This window comes from Salmo salar, chromosome 12, assembly GCF_965601325.2.
Source record: "Salmo salar chromosome 12, fSalSal1, whole genome shotgun sequence".
NCBI lineage: Eukaryota > Metazoa > Chordata > Actinopteri > Salmoniformes > Salmonidae > Salmo > Salmo salar.
The window spans coordinates 61532238-61559208 of NC_138302.1; the positions used below are offsets into that span (position 1 = coordinate 61532238).

At 45.0% G+C, this 26971-nt stretch overlaps 2 protein-coding genes across 5 annotated transcripts in view; both read left to right on the forward strand.

The window, feature by feature from the left end:
- cita (citron rho-interacting serine/threonine kinase a) overlaps nt 1–17562 on the forward strand; it is a 51734-nt gene extending 34172 nt beyond the window's left edge. The window contains exons 29-47 of one of the 3 annotated variants that reach the window (XM_082959174.1): nt 236–343; nt 555–753; nt 1590–1754; nt 1851–1874; nt 5591–5728; nt 6022–6202; nt 6421–6512; nt 6716–6820; nt 7344–7513; nt 8576–8656; nt 8959–9094; nt 9562–9701; nt 9930–10131; nt 10303–10431; nt 11958–12038; nt 12177–12255; nt 12352–12522; nt 14459–14849; nt 15561–17562. In XM_082959174.1, coding sequence (XP_082815300.1) covers nt 236–343; nt 555–753; nt 1590–1754; nt 1851–1874; nt 5591–5728; nt 6022–6202; nt 6421–6512; nt 6716–6820; nt 7344–7513; nt 8576–8656; nt 8959–9094; nt 9562–9701; nt 9930–10131; nt 10303–10431; nt 11958–12038; nt 12177–12255; nt 12352–12522; nt 14459–14849; nt 15561–15584 — 2616 coding nt within the window. In that variant the 3' untranslated portion in view covers nt 15585–17562. Of the gene's footprint in view, nt 1–235; nt 344–554; nt 754–1589; nt 1755–1850; nt 1875–5590; nt 5729–6021; nt 6203–6420; nt 6513–6715; nt 6821–7343; nt 7514–8575; nt 8657–8958; nt 9095–9561; nt 9702–9929; nt 10132–10302; nt 10432–11957; nt 12039–12176; nt 12256–12351; nt 12523–12705; nt 13120–14458; nt 14850–15560 lie in introns of those variants that run through there. The other 2 variants (XM_082959175.1, XM_082959176.1) reach the window with 2 other exon arrangements.
- A 4104-nt stretch (nt 17563–21666) lies between these two features.
- Nucleotides 21667–24934, forward strand: mlrv (Myosin regulatory light chain 2, ventricular/cardiac muscle isoform). 2 transcript variants are annotated; one of them, NM_001141371.1, is given in 8 exon segments: nt 21712–21772; nt 22300–22389; nt 23196–23271; nt 23396–23500; nt 23722–23800; nt 23909–23957; nt 24222–24353; nt 24409–24933. In NM_001141371.1, coding segments are annotated over 7 exon segments (507 nt in total). In that variant the 5' UTR covers nt 21712–21769; the 3' UTR covers nt 24327–24353; nt 24409–24933.
- Nucleotides 24935–26971: the final 2037 nt, after the last annotated feature.

The window sequence follows — 26971 nt, forward strand, 5'->3', positions numbered from 1 at the left end:
AACACTGCTGAGCCCAGCTGTTCTCAGCTGGCCTGGGTTGTATTCATTCGGCACCAAACAGACTGAAAAAGGGGGGTACTATGTGGTCTTGTCCAGTAAGACACGCTTATTTTTGTTTTTTGAAACGTCCGCCGTAGTTGCTGGAATGGCTCAGCTCTTACAGCTAATTCCATGTGAGACGTTAGCTGGTAGCCTGATGCATTTATATTGACATTGATTCTTTCTCCTGCCACAGGCTGTTTATTCTCATGAGAAAGTCAAGATGGAGGGCACCATTTCTCAGCAGACCAAGCTGATTGACTTCCTCCAGGCCAAAATGGATCAGCCCACCAAGAAAAAGAAGGTGAGAGAACTCCGCCATGACGGCGAATGGCGCAGTCTGCATAGGGAGCAGATGGTTGTTGTTCTTCGACGGGGGGGGGGGGGGGGACAGGCTCAAACACACACACAATACATCTTATTGTTACTGCATGTGAAATGAATGCCACAGAAGTCCGTGGCTCCTTCTGAAACTCTGGGTCCCTCGAACTCGGGCTCCCTCTCTCTCCTGCCAGGGTATCTTCGGGCGGCGGCGTGATGAGCTGGCGCCCAATGGGAACGGGGCTGGGGGTTCCGGGGCCCAGGCCCAGCCAGCACTGCCCATGCAGTACAGCGACATGAAGGTTGCCCTGGAGAAGGAAAGGACACGCTGCTCAGACCTGGAGGACGCCCTGCAGAAGATGAGGATAGAGCTGAGATCACTAAGAGAAGAAGGTGGGTGGTGTCGCCAACAATCTTATTACAGGACATACACCCACATTCATAAAGCCTCTGAAAGCAGGAGTGCTTATCTAGGATCAGGTCCTCCCTGTTCATGCAATAAGGGACGGGGAGGTGTGGTATATGGCCAATATACCACGGCTAAGGTCTGTGTTGCGGAGTGCCTGGCTATAGCCCTTAGCCGTGGTATATTGGCCGTACACCACAAACCCCCGAGGTTCCTTATTCCTATTATAAACTGGTTACCAGTGTAATTAGAGCAGTAAAAATAAATGTTTTGTCATACCTGTGGTACCCGAACATCCAGGTAACATTACACTCAGATCGTTTTTAACACTGCTGAGCCCAGCTGTTCTCAGCTGGCCTGGGTCGTATTCATTCGGCACCAAACAGACTGAAAAAGGGAAGTACGCCCACATATTGGCTGACAGCCATATACCATGGCTGTCAGCCAATCAGCATTCAGGGCTCGAACCATCCAGTTTATAATATTAATTATTATCAAAAAGGCCAAACTGATCCTAGGTCAGCACTCCTGTGAGTTGTTTCTGAATCCATGCCCTGATGATTGTCATAGTGTCTGGTTCAAATCCTTGTATCCGTTCCTTGAACTTCTCACTGATCTGACATATTAGGGAGAGCAGTCCAGTGGAATGCAGACTTATTTTCACCCTGTCTTCTTCAGGGAAGTGAGGACACATTTTTGGAAGTATTTCAACAGGGTGATTTGTATATTAATGATGGAGACGATGTTCAGGAAGCAATGTTTCTGGCGTGTCGAAGTGTGCCAGGTGTAGCCAAAAGCTTAACATTTCCTCCCTCCCTCCCAGCGGCCCATTTTAAAGCCTCAGAGCACGCCCCGGCCACGCCAGCCTCCGCCCGCCAGCAGATCCTCATGTCGGCCATCGTCAAGTCCCCCGAGCGCCAGCCCAACCCCAGCAGCCTCCTGGCCCCCTCTAGCTCTGCACGATGCAAGGAGAGCTCCACGCCCGAAGGTAAGTCCCACAGCCCCTGCTCTCGGTCTGTGTGTCTCTCTCTCTCTCGCCACTTTTAGAACTCTTAATTTTCTTTCTCTCTCATTCTGCTCACAGAGAAGCGAAGGGTAACTTTTGAAAGTAAGTGTATTCCCAGTTTGAAACTGTTGTGAAGAGGTAACCATCTTCCATCTCATTGTGCTTGTTATATTCATCAAGTAAAATGTTTGTTGTATTTAAACTGAAATGCTTCCTTACGAGCCCTTTCCCAGCAATGCAGTTAAAAAGCAAGAACATTTACAAATAGATAACAATGAAATAGTAACACAATAAAATAACATTAACGAGGCTATATATAGCCTATACACAAGGCGTACCGGTACCGAGTGTACTGGTGTACGAGGTAGTTGTGGTGATTGATTGAGGTAATACTGTATGTACAGTTGAAGTCAGAAGTTTACATACACTTAGGTTGAAGTCATTAAAACTCGTTTTTCAACCACTCTACACATTTCTTGTTTACGAACTATAGTTTTGTCAAGTCGGTTAGGACATCTACTTTGTGCATGACACAAGTCATTTTTCCAACAATTGTTTACAGACAGATTATTTCACTTTTAATTCACTGTATCACAATTTGAGTGGGTAAGAATGGGTTTACATACACTAAGTTGACTGTGCCTTTAAACAGCTTGAAAATTCCAGAAAATTATGTCATGGCTTTAGAAGCTTCTGATAGGCTAATTGCCATAATTTCAGTCAATTGGAGGTGTACCCGTGGATGTATTTCAAGGCCTACCTTCAAACTCAGTGCCTCTTTGCCTGACATCATGGGAAAATCAAAGGAAATCAGCCAAGAAAAATTGTAGACCTCCACAAGTCTGGTTCATCCTTGGGAGCAATTTCCAAATGCCTGAAGGTACCACGTTCATCTGTACAAACAATAGTACGCAAGTATAAACACCATGGGACCACACTGCCGTCATACCGTCATACGCGTTCTGTCTCCTAGATGAACATACTTTGGTGCGAAAGTGCAAAGCAATCGCAGAACAACAGCAAAGGACCTTTGTGAAGATGGAGGAAACGGGTACAAAAGTATCTATATCCACAGTAAAATGAGTCCTATATCGACATAACCTGAAAGGCCACTCAGCAAGGAAGAAGCCACTCCTCCAAAACCGCCATAAAAAAGCCAGACTACTGTTTGCAACTGCACATGGGGACAAAGGTCATACTTTTTGGAGAAATGTCCTCTGGTCTGATGAAACAGAAATAGAACTGTTTGGCCATAATGACCATCATTAAGTTTGGAGGAAAAAGGGGGAGGCTTGCAAGCCGAAGAACACCATCCCAAACGTGAAGCGCGGGGGTGGTAGCATCATGTTTTGGGGGTGCTTTGCTGCAGGAGGGGCTGGTGCACTTCACAAAATAGATTGCATCATGAGGGAGGAAAATTATGTGGATATATTGAAGCAACATCTCAAGATATCAGTCAGGAAGTTAAAGCCTGGTTGCAAATGGGTCTTCCAAATGGACAATGACCCCAAGCATACTTCCAAAGTTGTGGCAAAATGGCTTAAGGACAACAAAGTCAAGGTATTGGAGTCGCCATCACAAAGCCACAAAATGAAGTGGTGATCCTAACTGACCTAAGACAATTTTTACTAGGATTACATGTCAGGAATTGTGAATAACTGAGTTTAATGTATTTGGCTCAGGTGTATGTAAACTTCCGACTTCAACTGTACATTTTGGTTTGGTGATTGATTGAAGTACTATGTACATGTAGAAAGGGGGTAAAAAGCAGAATGTCTGGGTAGCTGTCTAATTAACTGTTCAACAGTCTTATGGCTTTGGGGTAGAAGCGGTTCAGGAGCCTTTTGCTCCCAGACTTGGTACTCCGGTACCGCTTGCTGTGAGGTAGCAGAGAGAACAGACTTCAACTTGGGTGGCAGGAGTCTTTGACAATTTTTAGGGCCTTCCTCTGACACCGCCTGGTATAGAGGACATGGATGGCAGGGAGCTCAGCCCAAGTGATGTACTGGGCCGTGCACGCTACCTTCTGTAGCGCCTTGCGGTCGGATGCCGAGCAGCAGCCAGTCAAGATGCTCTCACTGGTGCAGCTGTAGAAGTTTTTGAGGATCTAAGGGCCCATCTTTTCAGCCTCCTGAGGTGGAAGAGACTTTGTCGTGCCCTCTTCACGACTGTGTTGGTGTGTTTGGACCATAAGTCCTTAGTGATGTGGACACCGAGGAACTTGAAGCTGTCTCCACTCCAGCCCCGTCGATGTGAATGGGGGCGTGTTCGGCCCTCCATTTCCGGTAGTCCACCATCTGCTCCTTTTGTCTTGCTGATGTTGAAGGAGAGGTTTTTGTCCTGGCACCACATTGCCAGGTCTCTAACCTCCTCCCTGTAGGCTGTCTCATCGTCGTTGGTGATCAGGCCTGCCACCGTTGTGTCGTTGTTAGGTACCAGTGTGCGGCAACGCAGTCGTGGGTGAACGTGAAGTACAGGAGAGTGCTAAGCACGCATCCCTGGGGGCCCCCGTGTTGAGGGTCAGCGTGGCGGATGCGTTGTTGCCTACCCTCACCACCTGGGGGCAGCCCGTCAAAGTCCAGTATCCAATTGCCGAGGGAGGTGTTTAATCCCTGGGTCCTTAGTTTAGCGATGAGCTTGGAGGGCACTATGGTGTTGAACGCTGAGTTGTAGTCAATGAACAGCATTCTTTCGTACAGTACGTGTTCCTTTTTTCCAGGTGGGAAAGTGCATTAGAGATTGCGTCATCTGTGGATCTTTTGGGGCGGTATGAGAATTGGAGTGGGTCCAGGGAGTCTGGGTTGATGGTGTTGATGTGAGCCATGACCAGCCTTTTTTGAAAGCATTTCATGGCGTCAGATGTGAGTGCTACGGGGGCGATAGTCATTTAGACAGGTTACCTTGGCGTTCTTGGGCACAGGGACTATAGTGGTCTGCTTGAAAAGTGGGTATTACAGACTGGGTCAGGGAGAGGTTGGAAATATCAGTGAAGACACCTGCCAGCTGGTCAGAGCATGCTCTAAGTACGCGTCCTGGTAATCCATCTGGCCCTGCGGCCTTGTGAACGTTGACCTGTTTAAAGGTCTTACTCACATTGGCTACGGAGAGCGTGATCATCCCCCTCCCTCCAACTGGTTCATGGGGCACATTTACAACACTAGTCTGCATCTGAGATGGATGTGATGCTGGGAGGGTTATTTACTGAAGGAACAAGTGTCTAAAATATTAGTATTTAGTAGGCAACAATATGAAGGCAAAAATGGAGAGTGCTTCAGAAGGCCCTCAGGAAAGGCTCCATGCCAGTTGGTAAACAATGTGGGGTTGGCTCTTGGCAAATGTAACCGCCATTAAGTTATATTGAAATCTGTGCCGAATGCCCTCAAAAAGCAAATGCGGTGTTGCGGTTCAGTACTTCTGGTTTACAGTTGTCAAGGCCCACCCCCTCCTGGATTAGAGCCCCAGCAGCACTTTTGACTGGAAAATAAAGTTTGTCCTTTAACCAGCCTTTCTTTCTGCAAAGGGAAGTAGATATGAAACCATCTCTTTTACAAATACTATAGTTAAAAGTACAGACACCCATTGACATTTGCATGAATCGACTCATAATCATGGTTATGTCGCTAGAACCGAAAAATATGCACGTGCAGAAAATGAATTGCTATGCCTCATATAGTACTCTCTTTGTCTTGCTGTCAAAACATTTTTGCTTTCTCTTGTCAGGAGCTTTTAAATGACACAAACCATACTCAAACTATATGCATGACCGCTGCAAAACTCACTCATTCTAGTTTTCACTCATTGTCACTGTGTTGTTGTAGAGTACGGGCGTCGCGTGAAGGAGAGGATGCACCACAACATCCCCCATCGCTTCACCGTGGGACTCAACATGAGGGCCACCAAGTGTTCTGTCTGCCTGGACACAGTGCACTTTGGACGCCAGGCCGCCACCTGCCTAGGTTAGTAGTCCTAACGGGCTTTACTGCCTTTCTTTCTCATTACTGCTACCATGAGCAATGTCCCAGACCACTGAATTATGTTCATTAACTGTGTTTCAACTATTTATTTCAATCAAACTTCCCTTTCTTGTGGTCATTATGTTGAATACATTTTATTTTTTTTATTTCCGACACTTGTGTACGGGTATGAAGATGCAATGCAACAGAGTACTTGTTTTCAGCCAGCATAACTGATGAAAATCACTCCTTCACAATACATGTATTTCCTTCTCTCTCTTCCTGGTCTTCTGTAGAGTGCAACACCCTCTGCCACCCCAAGTGCTCGCCCTGCCTCCCTGCCACGTGCGGCCTGCCGGCGGAGTACGCCACCCACTTCTCAGAGGCGTTGTGTCGGGAGAAGGCCAGCTCCCCTGCCCTGCAGCTCAAAGAGGCCACTGGCCACGTTCGCCTGGAGGGATGGATGAAACAACCCAGGTCTGTGTTCTCACAGTAGCATCTTTATTATGGACATTCTTCTGTTTTTACCTACCATACCTTGCTTTATGTAGAGCACTTTGAGAATTTGTTGGAAAGTGGTTTGAAAATGAAACGTCTTCCTCCTCCTTTTCATCTTTCTTGGGCATGAGCTCAAGGTAGGGCCCTTGACAGGGAAAATGTAACACCTCTGAATTGTAAGGTGCGTGTCTCTGTAGGAACTCCAAGCGAGGCCAGCAGGGCTGGGAGAGGAAGTACGTGGTGCTGGATGGGACCAAGGTGTCCATCTACGACGCTGAACCCAGAGAAGGTACTGCTCCTTGATTTAACTCGCCTTTTTCTTTCACCAGACTGTTTTGGCAGTGTTTATGACCCTTGGCCTCCTGGATCATATTCATTAGGCAACAGTCTGAAACAGAGCGAGTTCTACCTGGACTTGTAGCTGGCCTGGTAGCGTTGCAAAACGTTTTGCTACCGTGTGCCCGAGTAAATGTGTTTCTGGTGTGTTTCCAGACTCTCTGAAGCCAGAGGAGGAGTTTGAGCTGTGTCTTCCTGATGGAGAGGTGACCATCCACGGAGCAGTGGGAGCCTCAGAGCTCATCAACACGGCCAAGTCGGGTACAATGCACTTACAGATACTGTACACATGTAGATTAGAGTCCACCGGTGTTTGTCTTGGACAGAAATAAGTGCTGGTACTCGTTTTGTGCCGGTACTGTTTATATTTAGGTGCAGGAGCGCCACAATACTTGTGAGCTAATATTCTATAAGAGGAACAGGAGCTCAAGCAGTAGAACATTTGAGGTGCCGGTACTCAGCTCCGGTGAGCTCCTGCCCAAGTCGAGCACTGGGATCCACCTGCCTAATGCACTTGGAGATCAGAGTAGAACTTCTGTTTTCCATAAAACTCCATCTGGAACACACTAAATTAATGAACACCTGACCTCTCCCTACATCCTAACTTGTGCAAAACTACCTAAACTGATCCTATTTGGGGACTCTTTGCGGGAGTAATTGCACAGTCGTCAAGTAGCGAAATTGCTGAGCCTGCCCGCTGTTGTTTTGTATTTGAATGTGATCTGTAGTCTCTGTCCCTTCACTCTCGTATCTTGCTTCAGTCTGTGTTTCTGTCTGTGTGCAGACACCCCTTACATCCTGAAGCTGGAGTCTCACCCACACACCACCTGTTGGCCCGGCCAGTCCCTGTACTTCATGGCTCCCAGCTTCCCAGACAAGCAGCGCTGGGTGGCTGTCCTGGAGTCAGTCGTAGCCGGCAGCAGGGGCTCCAAGGACAAGGTGGAGGCTGACGCGGTGAGTGGACGTGCTTGTGTGCATATCTCGAAAGCCGTCTTCAATCTCTAGTCGGGGTTGATATTTGAAGTGTTGTTACTTTCGAGGTCTGCGCCGGAGTTCTCCTACTAGTTTACAGATGGAACCCACACTCAAACATGAGAGACCAAGACTTTCTTGGTGTTTGCCGAGAGAATAGGGTGTACTCCCACTCAATAGTATCTCTTTCTCTCCCCTTCCCACCCCTTTCCCTCTTTCTTTGTCTGCATGTTGTCCCTCTACCGTCTGTGTTTGTGGATGTTGTCAATGGTTTTATGCGTGAATACATATTTTACACACGCTGTATGTGTAAAATACACTGGGGTGTTGTTGACCACACTGTAGACAGCTGTTCCTAAAAGACAGAAGAACCTCTCCCCACTGGTCCAGGTAAAGAGCTGCACGAGCCTCTGCCTTATGCTTGGGCCCAAGCGTATGCTTTGATTGACAGAGCATGCAGTAAACACACTTACTGTATACATACCCATGCGCACACACACTACACCTTCAACATGTCAGTCACATATACAGTGCAAGCACACGCTCTCTCGACCCACATACCCACACAATGCGGCACCCATGCAGCGCATGTATGTGAGATGACGCTGCGTAGCGTAGTCCGCCGGCGTCATGCATGCACGTCCAGAGTCATGTACGCCACACCCGCCCATGCAGCCCTGCGATACAATTGATGGATTGATTGGTCCATCAATTGGTTTGTCTGGTGTACCATTTTGTTTTTGTACATTTTGATATCTTCCTGTTTTTCTTTTCTTGCGTGAAATGTATGGAAATTGGAACGTGCTACATAAGTAAAATCGTTATAGTTATTGCCCATATCCATCCCCATGTTGTCACCTGCTTCACCCCTGCAAACCACTTGCCTCTGTCACATCCACTGTGTACTGTAGGATATATGACCCTCACAACTTCCTGCATTGACATTAGTAGATACTGGGGGCTTTGTCTTGGTAAAATGCTAGGTTAGGTTTACACGTCACGATTCCTGACCTGGCCTGTGTTCCTCTCCCTCTCTGATGACAGAAACTGTTGGGTAACTCTCTGCTGAAGCTGGAAGGAGACGACCGCCTGGACATTAACTGTACCCTGCCCCTCACCGACCAGGTACGTGTGCGAGTTTTATGCAGGATTGTGTTTCACTATGCGTACAAAACCAGGAAACTTACCCAGGGAACTGGGTAAGCGATTCCCTGTAGCTCAGTTGGTAGAGCATGGTGTTTGCAACGCCAGGGTTGTGGGTTCGATTCCCACGGGGGGCCAGCACAGAATTTTTTTTAAATGAAATGTATGCATTCACTACTGTAAGTCGCTCTGGATAAGAGCGTCTGCTAAATGACTAAAATGTAAATGTAAAATGTAAATGTTACCTGAAGTTTCACATTGGCTTTCTCTCTCCCCCGTCATAGATAGTGTTGGTTGGCTCTGAGGAGGGTCTGTATGCCCTGAACGTCATTAAAAACAGCCTGACTCACATCCCAGGCCTGGCCTCCGTCTTCCAGATCCAGATTATCAAGGAGCACGACAAGCTGCTCATAATTACTGGTCAGTATTGTGGACAAACTCTGCCTACTATTATAGGCTTTAGCTTCGTGAGCTACTGGCAACATGGTCTTGAAAAAATGGACCCCATTTCCAATACCAGGTATATGCTAGTATCAAACCTGGCTTGCCTGCGGACCTACAGACTTGTGTTAGCTCCCCGAGCTAAAGCCTGAAAGAAGACATGGGCTCTGGGAGTTAAAATCTGTCTTCAGGTCTCATAATTTGCCCTTAGCTGGCTCGCCTGCTTAAATAAAGCTTAAATAAACAGGCAAGTTACTCAGCATGTGAGTGTAGTTCACTGAACCATCTCCGCTACAGTACTTGCAGTTTAGCAGTACTGTAATTTTGAATCGTGTTAGTATAGTGCAATAACTGTTGAAACAGATCACAAATGTGTTATATTGGATGGAGGATGCAGTTGGTACTGTATGTGTTTGTTGCTGATATCTGTACCATGTCCCATCCAGGAGAGGAGCGGGCCCTGTGTCTGGTGGAGATCAAGAAGGTGAAGCAGTCTCTGTCTCAGTCCCATCTCCCGGCCCAGCCAGATCTCAGCCCATACATCTTTGAGACCGTCAAGGGATGCCACCTCTTCTCCTCTGGCAAGGTGAGCCACCGATTTGCGATTCTTAACTTTTCTTCATGGATTTTTCACCTTATCGAAATAGGACGAAACAATGTTTTCTGGTGTAAAACTTTGTTTCAATCATAGCAAATTATTCAAGCACCTTTTTGTGTTGTCTGTGCCTTCCTTGAAACTGTGGACACAAACTGATTACGCTGTATTTCTGGAGTGATAGTTGTCCCGACTGTGTTGTTATTGGCCCTTGTGCAGATTGAGAATGGCACGTGTATCTGTGCCGCCATGCCCAACAAGATCACCATCCTGCGCTACAACGACAGCCTCAATAAGTTCTGTATCAGGAAAGAGATTGAGACGTCAGAGCCCTGCAGCTGTATCCACTTCACAGGCTACAGCATCATCATCGGCACCAACAAGTTCTACGAAATGGAGATGAAGCAGTACGTGCTGGAAGGTAGGTCAGCAACTCATCACACAGGATACAACATGTTCAAGGTACACTGTTATCTCGGGATAACTAGGGTGTTGTTCAATAGGCACCAAACAGACTGAAACAAGGAGAGATTACCTGGTTATTTTTTGTATAATTGGTTGATTGATTGGTGTGGGGACCTCTATCTTGCAGAGTTCCTGGATAAGAACGATGTGACGTTGGCCTCGGCCATCTTTGCGGCCTCCTCCCACAGTTTCCCCATCTCCATCATCCAGGTCACCCAGGCACCGCAGAAAGACGAGTACCTGCTCTGCTTCCACGGTCAGTCATGTTTCATACACACTTCTATAAGCCGTGCGTGTGCGTGCGTCTTTGTCTTTCTGTTAGGAAAATGTGGTGCTGGATATTTGAGAAATTCACCGGACCCATGTGCATTGGCTGCATAACCTGATTAGGAGTTTAGAATGACCGAAATCACATTTAGATTATGGTAGTTCATCTTAACAGAACATGCAACTCGAGGATGCAATGACGTGTGTCCTTCCTACCTAATTCCGATGCGCACTTTGAAGATGTTAGAATAACTGTCCACATTTCCTCAGCCAACAAGACGAGTAACGAACAGCAGTTGGCCTAGGCTATATAAAACAAATATTAAAAACCAATAAGGCTGATCCAACCGATCAGAATGTTGAGCTTGAAATGTTGATTAACTATTATTTTTTTCACATTATAAGCATAGCAATGCACACAAGGCAGTAGACTATGTGTGACTGTTCTATAATGCAATTAGCGGGAAAACACTGACAAAAGCGCACTGCACATGTGAGTGGTTAAATGTGATAGAAATGAAAATATCCGTTAGCAATTTAGAAAGAGTGGAGATCTAAAGATGCAAACACTGGAATTGGTTGCTAAAATGACTAGGATTGTGCCTTTGGCTACTGGACAATGAAAGTAAGTTGATTTGAAAAGCAATACAACATGAGAGAAATATGCTACTTGTTTCAATGGAATATGGAAGTCTTAATAAAATAATTGCCTCCAAGTTTTATGGTTGGATTTTGGCTAGGCTACTTTGAAGCAAGGTAAAACATGCCTCATAATATGAAGTAAAACATTCAATTTTCAACCAATTAAGTACATGTTTTCAAATGCATACTGCCTCCAGCTCATTGCAAAGTGATGTGTGATGCGCGGAAGCCTGCTTACTGTTTCCAATGCACTTGAATGGTGAAAGGAAGAGCGCTTCAATTACCAGTTGAGAAATAAAAGAGTAGCAGTTTTTAATCATGGCCATCAAAACTGTTAACACACGATTGCCTTTAGAATTGTTGCGCAATGATTGGGCTTACATTATAAAAGCGCGTTTCACTCCCGAAACAAATTAACTAGCTGTTTGAGGAGCTGTAGCAGCAGCTCTCCCGCTGACAGATTTTCTGCTCAAGCTAGGCTCTGTATTTGTAGGCTGTGTGCGTGTGATAATATAAATAATGACTACTCGCTCATTTAATTCCACTAAATTATGCAAATGAACTTATAGGCCGATACACATGTCCGGTCAAATGTATTTCCATCAATGAATAGGCTAAAAAGCATTTATTTCTTTTTTTATCGGCCAAAAGCTGTTTTTTTACCGTTTTAAAGGAAACCCTGGTGTGTGTGCATGAGAGATGGCGTGTGTGAGAGAGGGAGAGTCCCTATGCTGTCTTTATGATTATGTAATGACTGAGTAGTGTAGCCATGCTCTGATGACTGCTAAAAATGTCCGTTATATTCATTTCCACATAGTTTGCCATGCATACCAGCAGTATCACTTATTTCTATTGTGATGATTCCTTATCCAGAGTTTGGGGTGTTTGTGGACGCATACGGCCGCAGGAGTCGAAGTGAGGACATCAAATGGAGCCGTCTGCCTCTCTCGTTTGGTAAGTCCAAAATCATTTTAGATCTGAAACCATCGTAACAGAGTGATCCTAACAAAAGCATTGAAGAATTGCCATCTAGAAAAGTGTTATAATAACACATTATAGAGGCTTATAACACAGTGCTCCTCTCCATATCAGCCTACAGAGAACCCTACCTGTTTGTGACCTACTTCAACTCGTTGGATGTGATCGAGGTCCAGGGCCACTCTGCTCTAGGGTAAGATCACCTCACTGATCCTTTACTTAACTGCAACCCTGAGCTAGTTAGCATAACATTGTAATAAATCAATGGGGGGTATTGTGTCTTGGTCAGGGCCCACTCGTACGCTCACCTGGACATCCCCAACCCGCGCTACCTGGGCCCAGCCATCTCCTCCGGAGCCATTTACCTGGCATCGTCCTACCAGAACAAGCTCCGGGTCATCTGCTGTAAGGGCAACCTGGGACAGGAGGGGGAGCTGCAGAGGAATGGCTCTGGACGCAGGTACGTTAATATGGCTCTTTCTTCCGGGATTTAGAGCAACAATGGGGATTCTTCATTCTGTCACTGCACCTTCTGTTGGCTGAGCTGGTTAGCGGAGGCAGGATTGGGCCGGTCATGGTCACAGTGTGACTTCAGAATGACTTCCCTTCTCTCTAATTTCGCTCATTGTTTAAATTCCACCAGGAATCACTGAAGTGCACGGGGATGGTGTGGAGCTTCTCACAGGTGGCACACTTGCTGCATGGGTTGGCATACAAATGACATACAGTAGGTTGGCATACAGGTGGCATAGGTTGGCGTACAGTTGGCATAGGTTGGCGTACAGGTGGCATACAGGTGGCATAGGTTGGCATACAGTTGATATAGTTTGGCAAACAGGTGGCAAAGGTTAGCATATATAACTGGTGAACTATCTGGTGATGGTGTTCCATCTGCTACACCATCTGAGACCTGGATTAATACTAGCCTCTGTTCTTTGCAGGAGGAAGACTTCATTTTTTATTTGTAACAAAGCCTAAGTAAGGCGATTTTCTATTCAAAATGGCCCCTGTGTGATGTTATAATAAAATATTTAAAATAAAGTATGGATACTTCTTGTATTTTCTGAGACTTCCCTAAATAAACCAATCAAGCACCTGCATTAATGGAGATAATATTGCAGTGACTGTGTGTTTAGAGTTAGCTGATTTGACCACCGTACCGTATAGTGCTTTATGATGTTTAAAGAACAGTAGAGAGGGTTCATTGCTATTTTTCCTCATCTTCATCAAAAAATACAGTACAAAGACCCAATTCGAAAAAGCCATCCCAAATGTAATTGTTCAACCCTCATTCAGCCGTTATCCATACATGGAAAAGTGTTGTACTCTCTCTGCAATTTAGGGCTGAAAGATGAGTATTGATTATAATGCTAAATAATGTGTAGGTATGCCACCTCTGTGCAGATCACGTATGGAAAAAGACCAGCTACAATTTTCATATCATTGATTCCGTAATCCTCTGTGGACAATAGAATTGGAGATGTGACTTCTGGAGCTAACATGGTGACGATATGACTCAATCTCTTTAGCTCGCCATCCATTGGTGGAACCAAATGTGCAGTCAACCATGTCTCATTTTTCTCCGTTGCACTTGCTCATTCTAGTCTCCTACTGTGACAGAGTGTGGCTAACAAATGACCTGTCTGCATTATCTCCAGGGATTTCAATGAGAACTGCTTTCTCCACATCCGAAGCCGTTGCTCGCTGCAGTCATTATTTCATTTTACAGAGCTATTGAGGGTATTACACTAGCCATAGTTTTGATTGACATAAGCTTAATATGCATTTACACTGACGTTAAGAACAGCTGTTTTTTCCATGACATAGACTGACTAGGTGAATCCAGGTGAAAGCTACGATCCATTATTGATTTCACTTGTTAAATCCACTTCAATCAGTGTAGATTAAGGGGAGGAGACAGGTTAAAGACTGATTTTTAAGCCTTGAGACAATTGAGACACGGATTGTGTATGTGTGTCATTCAGAGGGTGAATGGGCAAGACAAAAGATTTAAGTGCCTTTGAACGGGGTATGGTAGTAGGTGCCAGGTGCACTGGTTTGTGTCAAGAACTGCAATGCTGCTGGCTTTTTTCATGATCAACAGTTTCCCGTGTGTATCAAGAATGGTCCACCACCCAACGGACATCCAGCAAACTTGACACAACTGTGGGAAGCATTGGAGTCAACATGGACCAGCATCCCTGTGGACCGCTTTCGACATCTTGTAGTCCATTCCCCGATGAATTAAGGCTGTTCTGACAGCAGTACACTATGTAATGCTTTCTTGACACCATCACTGATGGTCTAACAAAATGTTGACCCTGTGATCTTTGTCATGTGTTCCCCGGCCCTCTCCATCTCCACAATGGGTCTCTCCACCCCCTTTCCGTCCACAGCCCCAACAAGCGTGGGCCGCCTTCCTACAACGAGCACATCACCAAGCGCCTGGCGGCCAGCCCCGCGTTGCACAGTGACCCAGGCACGCCGCGCCGCTATCGCGAGGCCCGCACCGAGTTCCGCCGCGATAAGTCGCCCGGCCGCCCGCCGCACTCAGTGGAGAGGGAGAAGTCTCCAAGTGGCAGGATGATGATGGACCCCCGTCTGGCCAGGTCTCCAGGAAGGGCCATGGGGGGGGACCTACGCCTTGACCGCTCCCCAGGGAAGCTGATGGACCGGGACGTGAGGAGGGAGAGGTCACCCGGCCGGGGGTTCGAGGAGCAGCAGCCTGGAGTTCGTCAGAGACTCCACACCAGCTCCGGTCGCACGCCCCTCACCACGGTCAACAAGGTGAGACCGTAGACTATGTACAGAATACTTCCCAGAGTCCTATGTACTTCCCTTGCCCACATTACAGGACATAACTTGAGTGGTATTGGGTGCATTACTTTTGATCAAAGGCCTATGGTCCCATGCTGTCTTTTTTGGGGATATTTTCTATTGATATGCTGACTCACTTAAATGTATTTTTCTATAAGACGTTCCTATTCCAGTGATATTGTTACGGAACCAATAACTAGCCTATGGATATTGTTACACTCGTTAGGGGTCTTAGGCCTAGTTAACCGGTCTGTAACCTGAATGAATGTGTGCATTTATGTGAGAAATCAGTGTGCGCCTAGGTGTTGAATGTACAGCTCAGTCTCTCTCGACCTCTTGTTCGGCCAGTCCAAGCGGATTATTATTTGTTTTCGATGGTGACGAAAAAGGAAAGTGCAAACAGGCATGCCCAGACAAGATTCAAAACCAAACGAAAGGCCTCATTGCCACCAAACCAACCAGCAGCCTCACGGCTCTCCAAGCTGGCACTGACTGATCACCTCAATTGGCAGCACCTGATATGCTTATCAACCAGGCTCAGCGCTTGGATGAGATTGCTGCTGCCCCCTGGGGGAATTGTGTGGAATTGTATACTGGATAGTGGGTTTACCTATGTCCTAACACTATCCTTCACACTAACCTTATCACCTGACCTTATTTGTCTCTGATCTTTCTGTACAGGTGTGGGATCAGTCATCTGTTTGAGTGACAGCAGCGCTACATCAATCAGAAGAGTGACATCCCCAGCACAGCACATCACTCAGTTCTTACCAGGGTTAGGGAAGAGGAGCGGGGTCAGAATACTGCATCACCTAGAGAGCCCAATAGGAAAAGCAGCTAAAGCGTTGATGACCTACTGTCGATGCTGAATGTCATGTGTATGGGTTTTTACTAGAATAAATAATAACAATAATAATAATAATGTTGATATACATTAACAAATAAAAAAAAAAGTATCCAACATTTAAAGTCAGCAAGGACCAAAACAACATTTGTCACAAACACTGACAAAAACGCTTGGAATATCTGCAAAATTAAATCCTGGAAACAGCACTTACAGATGAGGCTTCAGAGTTTAGAAACACAACTAAATGTTCTCCTGGATTTGCTCTCACCCTGTGCATATCAGCTAGATCAGTGGTGGGCATCTCCTAGGGATGCAGTGTGTGCAGGCTTTTGTTACAGCCCAGCACTAACACACCTCATTCAAATAATCAACTAATCCTAGTCTTTGATTTACATCAAGTGTAATTAGGTGTGTGTGTGTTAGAGATGATATGGAATAAAGTCTACACACACACACACACACACAGAGGCCCTCTAGTATTGGTCCATCCCTGAGCTAGATGACTACAGCTGACACACTAAAACTGCGCTACCCACAATCCCCAGCACCAGCTGGCTCTCGGGCCTTTATAAATCATCACGATGCTATTTGACACTGTAAATAGGCAGACTTAGGTTTAGTCCGAAATTGTACCCTACTCCATATATAGTGCACTACTTTTGTCAAAAGTAGTACACTTTATAAAGATTAGGGTGCCATTTCAGACTGAGCCTGACTTTTTATAGATACTGAAAGGGAACCTCAAGGCTGGAAAAGCCACGTCTATTTTTGTTAAAGAGAAAAGTGATTGTTGTGTGTCCTCTTGAATGTCAAATGAATATTATTCTTTTAAAAACGTCCTTTATCAAGTGAGCATTTTGCCCTGGTCCCATCTTGTGTAATGCACTTCCACACGCAAAAGCAAACTTACATGCGGCTTGAGAAATCATTAAGCTTACAACCCACTACTTGAATATTTCTTTTTTTACCCCAATCTCCCCTTACCTTGTGTATACCCTCCAAATTGTTGTTTATGATCGATCGGCGAAGAAAATAATGTTCTTTGATTAACTGATTCTTAAGGCATGGATGTACTTAAATGAGAATGGAAAATACATATCCTATGATCTTCAACTTCATTTCAGTGAACTACATGCGATTCGACACTGGAGCATGAGCGATAAAGAAAGAAAGTTACATGTTTTAGTTAGCCTTCAATTTCCATTTTCTTTCAAATCCTCCTGAGCTACTATGAGCGACATTTTCCTACTGCTGAACACCTCTCGTGCAGCAAGAACAAATATGGTATTTTCAGTCACATAAGCCTACTCTTTATACTTTAATATATCTACTTACTTTTGATTTACTTATTCTTGATATTCAAAAAAAAAAAAAAATTTTTATTTATGTTCAACCAAATTCAGTGTAGCACTGAAAGGTCACGTAGCAAATGCTTTTGGAACAGATTGGCTTACATGTGCAATAAGAAAGCTTTTTCTCATATCCTCTATACACAGAAGCAGACATTTTTCGTTTTACTCAGCATCGGGGTGGGAGTGAACAGGGTTGTAAATCGATTTTAATTTCAGACTTGCTTACCAATTTACCATCTGCTACGTAAGTCCAACCTTCTTCTGTTTCAGATTTCAGAAACTTTGCTGGAGCAAAGTACCAGTGATGCACAGATATGAGCTAAACTTTAGATATGTGCATTTTTGCGGATTCCGTTTAGACGAGGAACATGTCGCCCTGTGCTCGTTATGAAGATATTGATGTCTTACAAATGCTAACAAAAGATGTACTAGCTTTCCATGTAGAGTTTTGGCGCACAATATTAAACATAACCACTGTCTTTAATTGCCCGCGTATATCCTGTGTGGCCTATGTGGAATCGTGCGAGCGAGAAAGAGCGATTGTGTAAGAAAGAGGGAGAAATAGATTTTGTGTGTGTGTGTGTTCATGTCCAGTGTGTTAGTGTAACAATGCACATTTGGTATTTACTAGCTGCCCCAGCCTCACTGTGACAACGCCATCCCATTCTAGAGCCACTGGCATGCAGAGCAGCAGCGGCTATTTGTGTCTTAAACTGGGAATAACTCTGAGGAGAAAGACAGCTGCCTGCCTGCCCAGGAACAATTGTTCATCTGAGGGGCGTGGGTGAGTGAGTGGCAGACAAACATGAAATGTAATCTTCATACATGTTGCTTTAACGTTTAGACGTAGACAGCTGTAATTGTCTAAATTAGGGGGAGCTTATACAGTCCTGTTTCACTGTATGTACATGTGAGTAACCTGTACAGGTGTGAAATGGAAATGTGTTTTTTTGCATATTCCACTCCCTCTGAGACACCCTCAGAGAATGAGGTCACAGCCAGGTGATCAGCCATTATCAACAGTGACCCTGGAGAAGTTAGGGTTAAGTGCCTTGACAGCTCAGGCATTCGACCTACCAACCTTTTGCTTACTGGCCCAATACCTCTAACCGCCAGGCTACCTATCTGACTTTTCGACCTCAAATAAACAAGTTACTAGAGACTCCTTCCATGCTGTGAAGGGACAGAGATTATGGCAGAAATGACGACATATGCTACTTAGACACTGGCTGAAAGTGAGAAGATTGACAATGACGAGGTGAAGAAGGCTTTCAGCACGTCAGGACCTTTATATAGACAAGCCCCCCCATCCAGACATTGTTGGGAGATTCTGCCCCTTCCCTGGCCCTAACACCCTATTCACTGATTGGCACTTTAGCACTTTCCCTTGCCAGCATGACAGAACCTGACAGGAGAGGTACTGGGTGACTTGTGAACTCTAATTGACACATTGCAAGGCGCTGTTCTCCGTCTCAACAGGGTCACACTTAAGTATTGGAACCCAGCTAATGTTGCGCTGCGGAGTTTGGAACGTGAAACTGGGTGCAAATGATTTTGAACATCTTCCTTTCCTGGTCTCCTCTCGTTAAAGAGTTTGTTCACAGAAAATACAAATTCACATGATTTTCCAGCTACCTTGGCTGCTGTTTTTAAACATGTAAAATACACACGCTTATGATACAAAGTTGCATGTTCTAAAACCGTTAGAAAGATTTATGTGAAGAGGGAGTTAACTAGCTATGACCGTTTGAGTGAAGTGTGGGCTCTGTAAATGAGTGATATGTATAGAAGCATGTGAGAGATGTAACTGGGCTTGCTCCACTGTTAACCCAGCGTGCCAGTCACACTCCTCTGACAGCGGCAGGGCTATAAATAATGGCTTAATAAGCTAATATATGTCCACACTGCCTTTCATCTTTAAAATTATTGTTTTATTGGCCTTAGACAAACAAATTAACATGTAATGACGGCATAAACACACATCTGACAAATTGAAGAGCATAGAGGTAGTGGTAGTAGCCTAGTAGAGGTAGATAGGCTACTAGCTGCCAAAAACCTTTTTCGCCGAGGTGTACTGCACTGGCCTGATTACAGAACCAGCACAGTACAATTTGGGTACTAAGTAATCGGGGCTATGCTTCTGCTAAAACCACAACCACTCAACATCTGGCTCTTAGTTCCTCTAGTTTTGTCTAGAGTGCAAAGAACCTTGGTGTGACTCTGGACAACACCCTGTCGGTCTCTGCGGATGTCAAAGCAGTGACTCACTCCTGCAGGTTTATGCTCTACAACAGGGTTCCCCAACTGGTGGCCCGCGGGTGGTTTTATTTGGCCCCCCAAGTTTTCTGAGCAAAACTATTTATTTAAATGTTTTATTATTTTCATTGTTGGACTTATAAGACTGTAAAAACATCAGGAAATGAGCTCCAAGGGATTTTAATGTAAGAAATCAGTTCCCAAGTATTCCCACGCATAATAGACACATGATCGTATACGAATGTAAGCTAGGTTTGAAATAATTGTTTTAGTCAAACATATTTGTTTGGGCTTCTTGCAGTCAATTTGCAGTCTACAAATTATTTGTAATTATATACTTGGTGATTCAAATCCTGAATGCTGATTGTCTGACAGGTGTGGTATATCAGATCGTATACCACGGGTATGACAAAACATTTATTTTTAATATGCTAATTACGTTGGTAACCAGTTTATAATAGCAATAAGGCACCTCAGGGGTTTGTGGTATATGGCCAATATACAACAGCTAAGGACTGTATCCAGGCACTCCACGTTGCATCGTGCATCAGAACAGCCCTTAGCCATGGTATATTGGCCATATACCACACCCCCTCGGCCTTATTGTTAATTATGTTCCGGTCCCCCGACCATCTGCTCAAGAAAAAAATCGTAGAGTACGACCCTACCTCATATAGGAAGCGTCGCAGGTCCTAATCCAGGCACTTGTCATCTCCCATCTGGACTACTGCAACTGTCTCCTGGCTGGGCTCCCTGTTTGTGCCATCAAACCCCTGAAATTTATCCAGAACGCTGCAGCCGGCCTGGTGTTCAACCTCTCCCATGTCACCCCGCTCCTCTGCACACTCCACTGGCTTCCAGTCGAAGCTCGCATCCACTACAAGATCATGGTACTTGCCTATGGATCAGCAAGAGGAACTGCCCCTCCCTACCTTCAGGCTATGGCCAAATCCTACACCTCAACCCGAATACTCCGTTCTGCCACCTCTGGTGTCTTGGCCCTCCCACCCCTAAGGGAGGGCAGCTCCCACTCAGCCCAGTCAAAGCTCTTCTCTGTCCTGGCGCCACAATGTTGGAACCAGCTTCCCCCTGAAACTAGGACAGCAGAGTCCCTGCCCATCTTCCAAAAACATCTGAAACCCTACCTATTGAAAGAGAGTGTTAAACAATCCCACAGCACACCCTCCTCACCCCACCTCCCACCCCCCAAAAAATATTTTAACGAACACTCCCCCCCCCCCCTTACTAGTTCTGAATTTGCTGATAGCTACTTTATTGAAGAAAAATGTACTTACTATGACTGAGATATGTGGTTGTACCACCTAGTGTAACCGATGTGAAATGGCTAGTTAGTTAGCGGTGGTGCGCGCTAATAGCGTTTCAATCGGTGACGTCACTCGCTCTGAGACTTGAAGTAGGGTTGCCCCTAGGGCCGCGGCTTTTGTGGCGCGATGGGTAACGATGCTTCGTGGGGTGTCAGTTGTTGATGTGTGCAAGGGTCCCTGGTTCGAGCCCGGGTTGGGGCGAAGAGAGGGACGGAACCTACACTGTTACACTAGCTATCTTAAGATGAATGCACTAACTATAAGTCACTCTGGATAAGAATGTGTGTTAAAATGACTAAAATGTCTGCACACACTCACGCACACAATATGGGCTGTGGATTGAACGGGCATCACCTCTGCTTTGAGGTTGTGAGGCATCACTCGCTCATACAGTCAGCAGCACTTTTAAAGCAGGGTAGGAGAGAGAGGGGAATATGCCATGTTCTCTCGGGGTAGGAAAGAGAGATTTGAGTATTGGGTTCCTTTTAAAACCCCCCTAGAGTCCGTCAGTTTAAGCTAGAGATATCTGTTTGAATGCGTCTCAATCCACTGCATCCGCCGATATCGCACGTCCACATCTGCAGTGAAGGGTGGCAGAGCTAGAGCAGTGTTTGTCAGACCATGAGACATCGTCTTCTCATGAAAACGTCTTTTACCTAAAGGAGAAATTCAATATTTTATCAAATTATTTTATTTTTATACCTAAAGGGGTCCTAAAATTCAAAATCAAATAGCTAAAAGATCCATAGTATGACCTTCCAACAATTCCATATGTCAGCTTAACCTTCAGCATGCAAGGTCCTGTTATTCTAAACCACTGTTATTCCACTCTGAGCGCTGACAATGAACTTTGGGGCAGAGGGCAATCGGGATTATTCTCTCTGTGTGTGTGTGTGTGTGTGTGTGTGTGTGTGTGTGTGTGTGTGCGTCCCCCTGTGTGTGGGTTGTCATTTACCTGTCACTTCCAAAGAAGGCATGGTTTATTTATATCGTCCAGTAGAATGGAGTGCATGTAGGCTACATAAGGCCAGACAAAGCACTCTCCATTGTTCAGTTGCATTTTGGGAGTCCCATTGTTCTGTTCATCACCCATCTCCTCCAGCTCCAGCTATGGTAAGTGCCTGTCCTGTTCTATGCCACTATGATTTCACACTATCAGCTATGTCAAGGGGGTGGTTGTAGGGGAAAGGGAATTATTAATGTTAAAACTTCGCTAAGTCCTTAGAGGAAGCAGCTATACAGGTAGATACATGTGTAGTTAGATCGATTGACGATGGTAGCTTGGATGATGATGACAACTGTTCGAATCAATAAAGGAATCTGTTAGATGTCATATTTTCTTTGATAGTGTTCTAGAAAATTAACATTTTCTATCTGTTCAGTGTGTTTCCTTCATTACATGTAAAGTATTTTAAGTTGGGCGTGATCACACCTTAAATCATAGTATCTAGTTTAGTTAGTTCAAAGCATGGTGCTGGCAAAGACCGTTCTATCCCAAACATAAGTTGTATTGTGTCGATACACTGCCGCTAGTATAAATCTGGGTAGATATGCTCCTGGAACTCCCCAGTGTGTGCAGGCTTTTGCTCCAGCCCACTATGTTTTATGGATATACCTCTCCTTTCCACCTCTCTCCAAAGGCCCCCAAGAAGGCAAAGAAGAAGTCAGCGGACTCTAACTCCAATGTGTTTTCGATTTTTGAGCAGTCTCAGATCCAAGAGTTCAAGGAGGTAATAATCTGTCTCTTCCCTTATTACCATGACGACAGTCCATCGATCACACTGCACCCTTTTCGGGTCTGGTTTGTTTGTCATCGTCCTAGTGCCCAACACATTCTGCCTCTGCTGTTCGGTCTCAATCACACTATCGGGCCAACCCAGAACTACTATGCTAGCTCAGACATTTTCATTTCACATTGTCCTTTCAAGCACAGTTCCAGCAACTATGGGGAATGTTTAACCAGGCCGCCTAATACAGCTCGGTTTGGCCCTATAGTGTGAATCAGGCATCTCTGTAAGCCTGTAGGTTTACCTGTCCCTCTGTCCATCACCTTTCATGAGTTGTCCATTTTCCACCTGTCTCTCTGCCCTTGTCATGAATTCCTGGCGTGTGGTATGAGCGGTGTCGCTCTTTAAATGATGGCCAGGCATTCAGACCATGTCATCAGTGATTAGGCAGGGCTGGGGATAGAATGGGAAATATGCCCTGGCCTGGATGCCACTCTTAAACCCCAGGGAGTAACATAGTATGAATAGAGTAACTAAGAATAAAGGCTTAGAAAAAAGGAATGTCCAGAGATCCATGTTCCAGAGAGCATCGATGGGATCGTTTTGACAAAGATTTCTGGCATGGAGATAACATGTGGTCCACTTGACCAAACACCGGAACATTGACTGATTTGATATGCAGAGTGGCTCCAACTGTAGCCCATGGAATTTACTGTCACTCTCCTCCCAACACATACACACACAGACAAACTCTAGTTACTGGAGTATTTTTCATGTCTCCCATTAAGTGTTAACCTCCATATTGACAGGCCTTCACCATCATGGACCAGAACAGAGATGGATTCATTGACAAAAATGACCTGAGGGACACCTTTGCTGCACTGGGTGGGTTGAAGATGTATTCTATTATTTATCTATTTGTTCAGTTAGGTCAGTAAGAATGTATTCCCGTTTACAATAACGACCTGGCCATAACGAAAGTACTGGTGTTTCCATGTTTCTGTAACAGGGCGACTCAACGTGAAGCAGGAGGAGATAGATGAGATGCTGAAAGAGGCGTCCGGCCCCGTCAACTTCACCATCTTCCTCACCATGTTCGGAGAGAAGCTGAAAGGTGAGGCGTGCAAACAAGGGATGCATTCAGTTGGTTAAACGTCGTGCTACATTTTGCAACAGTACTGAATGTCACTTCCTCCCAAACGTTTAACAGATGAGTTGCCTGAATCCTAATTTGAATTACATTTTCCCTCTGAATTTTGTATGTTGTACTCTTATATTGTCAACGTCTGCCTCCCATCGACTTAGTTCTAATTAGACGTCGTTTTCTCTGTGTAGGCGCTGATCCAGAGGAGACTATCCTCAATGCTTTTAAAGTATTTGACCCCGAAGGAAAAGGGGTCCTGAGGAAGGACTTGTGAGTACTCGTGTGTGTGTGTGTGTGTGTGTAAACGGATCTATAGGGTAAAAGCTTTGTGGAGATGGTTAATGTAATCCTAAACGCCTTGTTCTTGCTCGTCTTCAGTGTGACAGAGATGCTGACGACACAAGCGGACAGGTTTTCTCCTGAAGAGGTTAGAGCACAACCAAATTTACACTAAACGCAATGTAATCTATATACTGTCCACACACACATTGTACACATTGACCCATTGTACATACAACTATTGAAATACAGCAGACAAACCATTTTAAATAAACAACTCATAGCCACTCATAATCAGTAACATAACACAGTTCATGCATAAACATGTCGCGTGCTGCTTCGGAAATGTTGTGAGGTTCATGACGTGTACATCAGTGATTGAGTCACTAAATCTTCTCGCTGGTTTTCTCAGATGGAGCAGATGTTTGCAGCCTTCCCACCAGACGTGGCAGGAAATCTAGACTACAAAAACCTTGTGCACATCATCACACACGGAGAAGAGAAGGACCAGGAGTAACGAACTCACTGCTCCTCCAGCGTGTCTGTCAAAGTGATGGGTGTTTTGACCATAGATTTGTATTTCTATCGGCTGATCTATGGTCAAAACACCTATCGGCAGTCATCTATCATCTCCAGGCTCCATTCACGGTCCCGTGTGCTTTCCCCGCCCACTTACATAATCAGATCAGGTGAAGCTCCACAGTGGAAGGGGAGAAAAATGAACAGAGGGAATCTCACTGGCCTCTACCTCCTACAAAAGGCTCAAGACACTTTTCAACTGGCCTCCTTTTGTGATGCATTACGTTTGCCGCTCATCAGTAGTGGTTAAGTCAAGTGTTTTCCAAAACTGTCCTCGGTTCCCTAAGGGGTGCACGTTTTGATTTTTGCCTGTAACACTACACAGCTGATTCAAATGACCATGAGCGTGATGATTAGTTGATTATTTGAATCAGCTGTGTAGTACTAGGGCAAAAATCTAAACGTGCACCACTTGGGGTCCCGAGGACCGAGTTTGGGAAACGCTGCGTTAAGCCAAATGTCAAGCCAAATGTGTGTAAATGGTTGAATTCAGGCTACACAGCTATTATACAATCTGATCACTGTCCAATAAATCACTTTAACTCATGTCTTTTGTCGAAAAATCCTCCATTTGTTATTTCTTGCACCTTACGATAATACATTTTTATTTTGAAGCAGCTCATTTGAGAGCATAACAGCTATTAGATGCTCTTTGTTTACTTGATTGACTAATGACACATTAGAACGAATGTCATATGTTAAAAGTGACATTCTGTATCAACTCAACAAATCTAGTATATGTATCAATGGGTGTATGCTTCCTTAAATTATTAAATGAACCTCTAACAATTTGTCCAAGTTTATCACATAACTGCTGCTGCCACCCTGTGTTGTAAATCAAAAAATATAGTTTACATCGGGGGTTAATGACAATCAGTGTGGCTTGTAAATAGTGCATAAGCAGACTTTTCCTAATACAAACAGCCCACTAGGTGAGTTTGAGGTTCAATCGATCTCTTCAGTGAGGAAGAGCTTTTCAACTGGTTTATAAACTGATTCAGGGTTTTAGCTTGGTTTTGGCAAAAGTCCAGCCCAGCAGCTGAGGGTATGATGGATCCCCTAAGACTAAGAGCATGTAGCCTTCTGTGTTTAGAGAGGAGCCAGCGAGGTAGCAGAGATGGCTGTCTTCTGACATCAGACTGGCTTCAAGGTACAGAGGGGCCTGACACTGTCCAAACATGGGGTTTGGTTTGGAAAGACAAAGCCCCTGTGTTTATTTTAGTTCATGTGATGACGTGACGGGGTAACGTTACACCGCATGATGCATCAAACAGGCAGACAGTAAGCTGCCAGCAAGTGATCCCCCTAAAGCCTGTTGTTGCTCCAATGAGCTGATGCCTGGCCATGCTGGGAGACTTTGACACAGAGGTGCAAAGCCCTTAGTCACCCACTGTTTGTTATTTCATTGCCCAAAATGAGGCATCGTTCCTGGGGTGGGGGACTAGGGATAAGGGCCTAGATGAGCTGTGGTATTTCCAACGATAATGGGAACAAACCTGTTCAAAAGTGTGTGTTTGTGTAGGGCTGTTGTGGTGACCATATTACTGCAACACTGGTAGTCATGAGTCATGACCGCAGTAAAATTCCACATAACAATTGAGTCACTGTAATCTCCTTTTATGCACTCTGGACATGCTTGGGTAGTGCCCAACTTGCTAATGACCATCAGGTAAACTCAGTTTTTCACAATTCCTGACATTTAATCCCAGTAAAAATTCCTTGTCTTAAGATCTGTTAGGATCACCACTTTATTTTAAGAATGTGAAATGTCAGAATAATAGTAGAGATAATGATTTATTTCAGCTTTTATTTCTTTTGTCACATTTCCAGTGGGTCAGAAGTTTACAAACACTCAATTAGTATTTGGTAGCATTGCCTTTAAATTGTTTAACTTAAGTCAAACGTTTCAGGTAGCCTTCCACAAGCTTCCGACAAAAAGTTGGGTGAATTTTGGCCCATTCCTCCTGACAGAGCTGGTGTAACTGAGTCAGGTTTGTAGGCCTCCTTGCTCACACGCTTTTTCAGTTCTGCCCACAAATGTTCTATAGGATTGACGTCAGGGCTTTGTGATGGACACTCCAATACCTTGACTTTGTTGTCCTTAAGCCATTTTGCCACAACTTTGGAAGTATGCTTGGGATCATTGTCCATTTGGAAGACCCATTTGCGACCAAGCTTTAACTTCTTGACTGATGTCTTGAGAGGTTGCTTCAATATATCCACATTTCCTTCCTCATGATGACATCTATTTTGTGAAGTGCACCAGTCCCTCCTGCAGCAAAGCACCCCCACAACATGATGCTGCCACCCCCGTGCTTCACGGTTGGGATGGTGTTCTTCAGCTTGCAAGCCTCCCCCCTTTTCCTCCAAACATAACGATGGTCATTATGGCCAAACAGTTCTATTTTTGTTTCATCAGACCAGAGGACATTTCTCTAAAAAGTACGATTTTTGTCCCCATGTGCAGTTGCAAACCGTAGTCTGGCTTTTTTATGGTGGTTTTGGAGGAGTGGCTTCTTCCTTGCTGCGTGGCCTATCAGGTTGTGTTGATATAGGACTTGTTTTACTGTGGTTATAGATACT

Coding starts and splice junctions, on each gene's coding strand:
- mlrv (XM_014132280.2), top strand. Junction 23,501..23,721: donor GTTCGGAGAGAAGCTGAAAG/GTGAGGCGTGCA, acceptor TTCTCTGTGTAG/GCGCTGATCCAGAGGAGACT. Junction 23,958..24,221: donor ACAGGTTTTCTCCTGAAGAG/GTTAGAGCACAA, acceptor TGGTTTTCTCAG/ATGGAGCAGATGTTTGCAGC.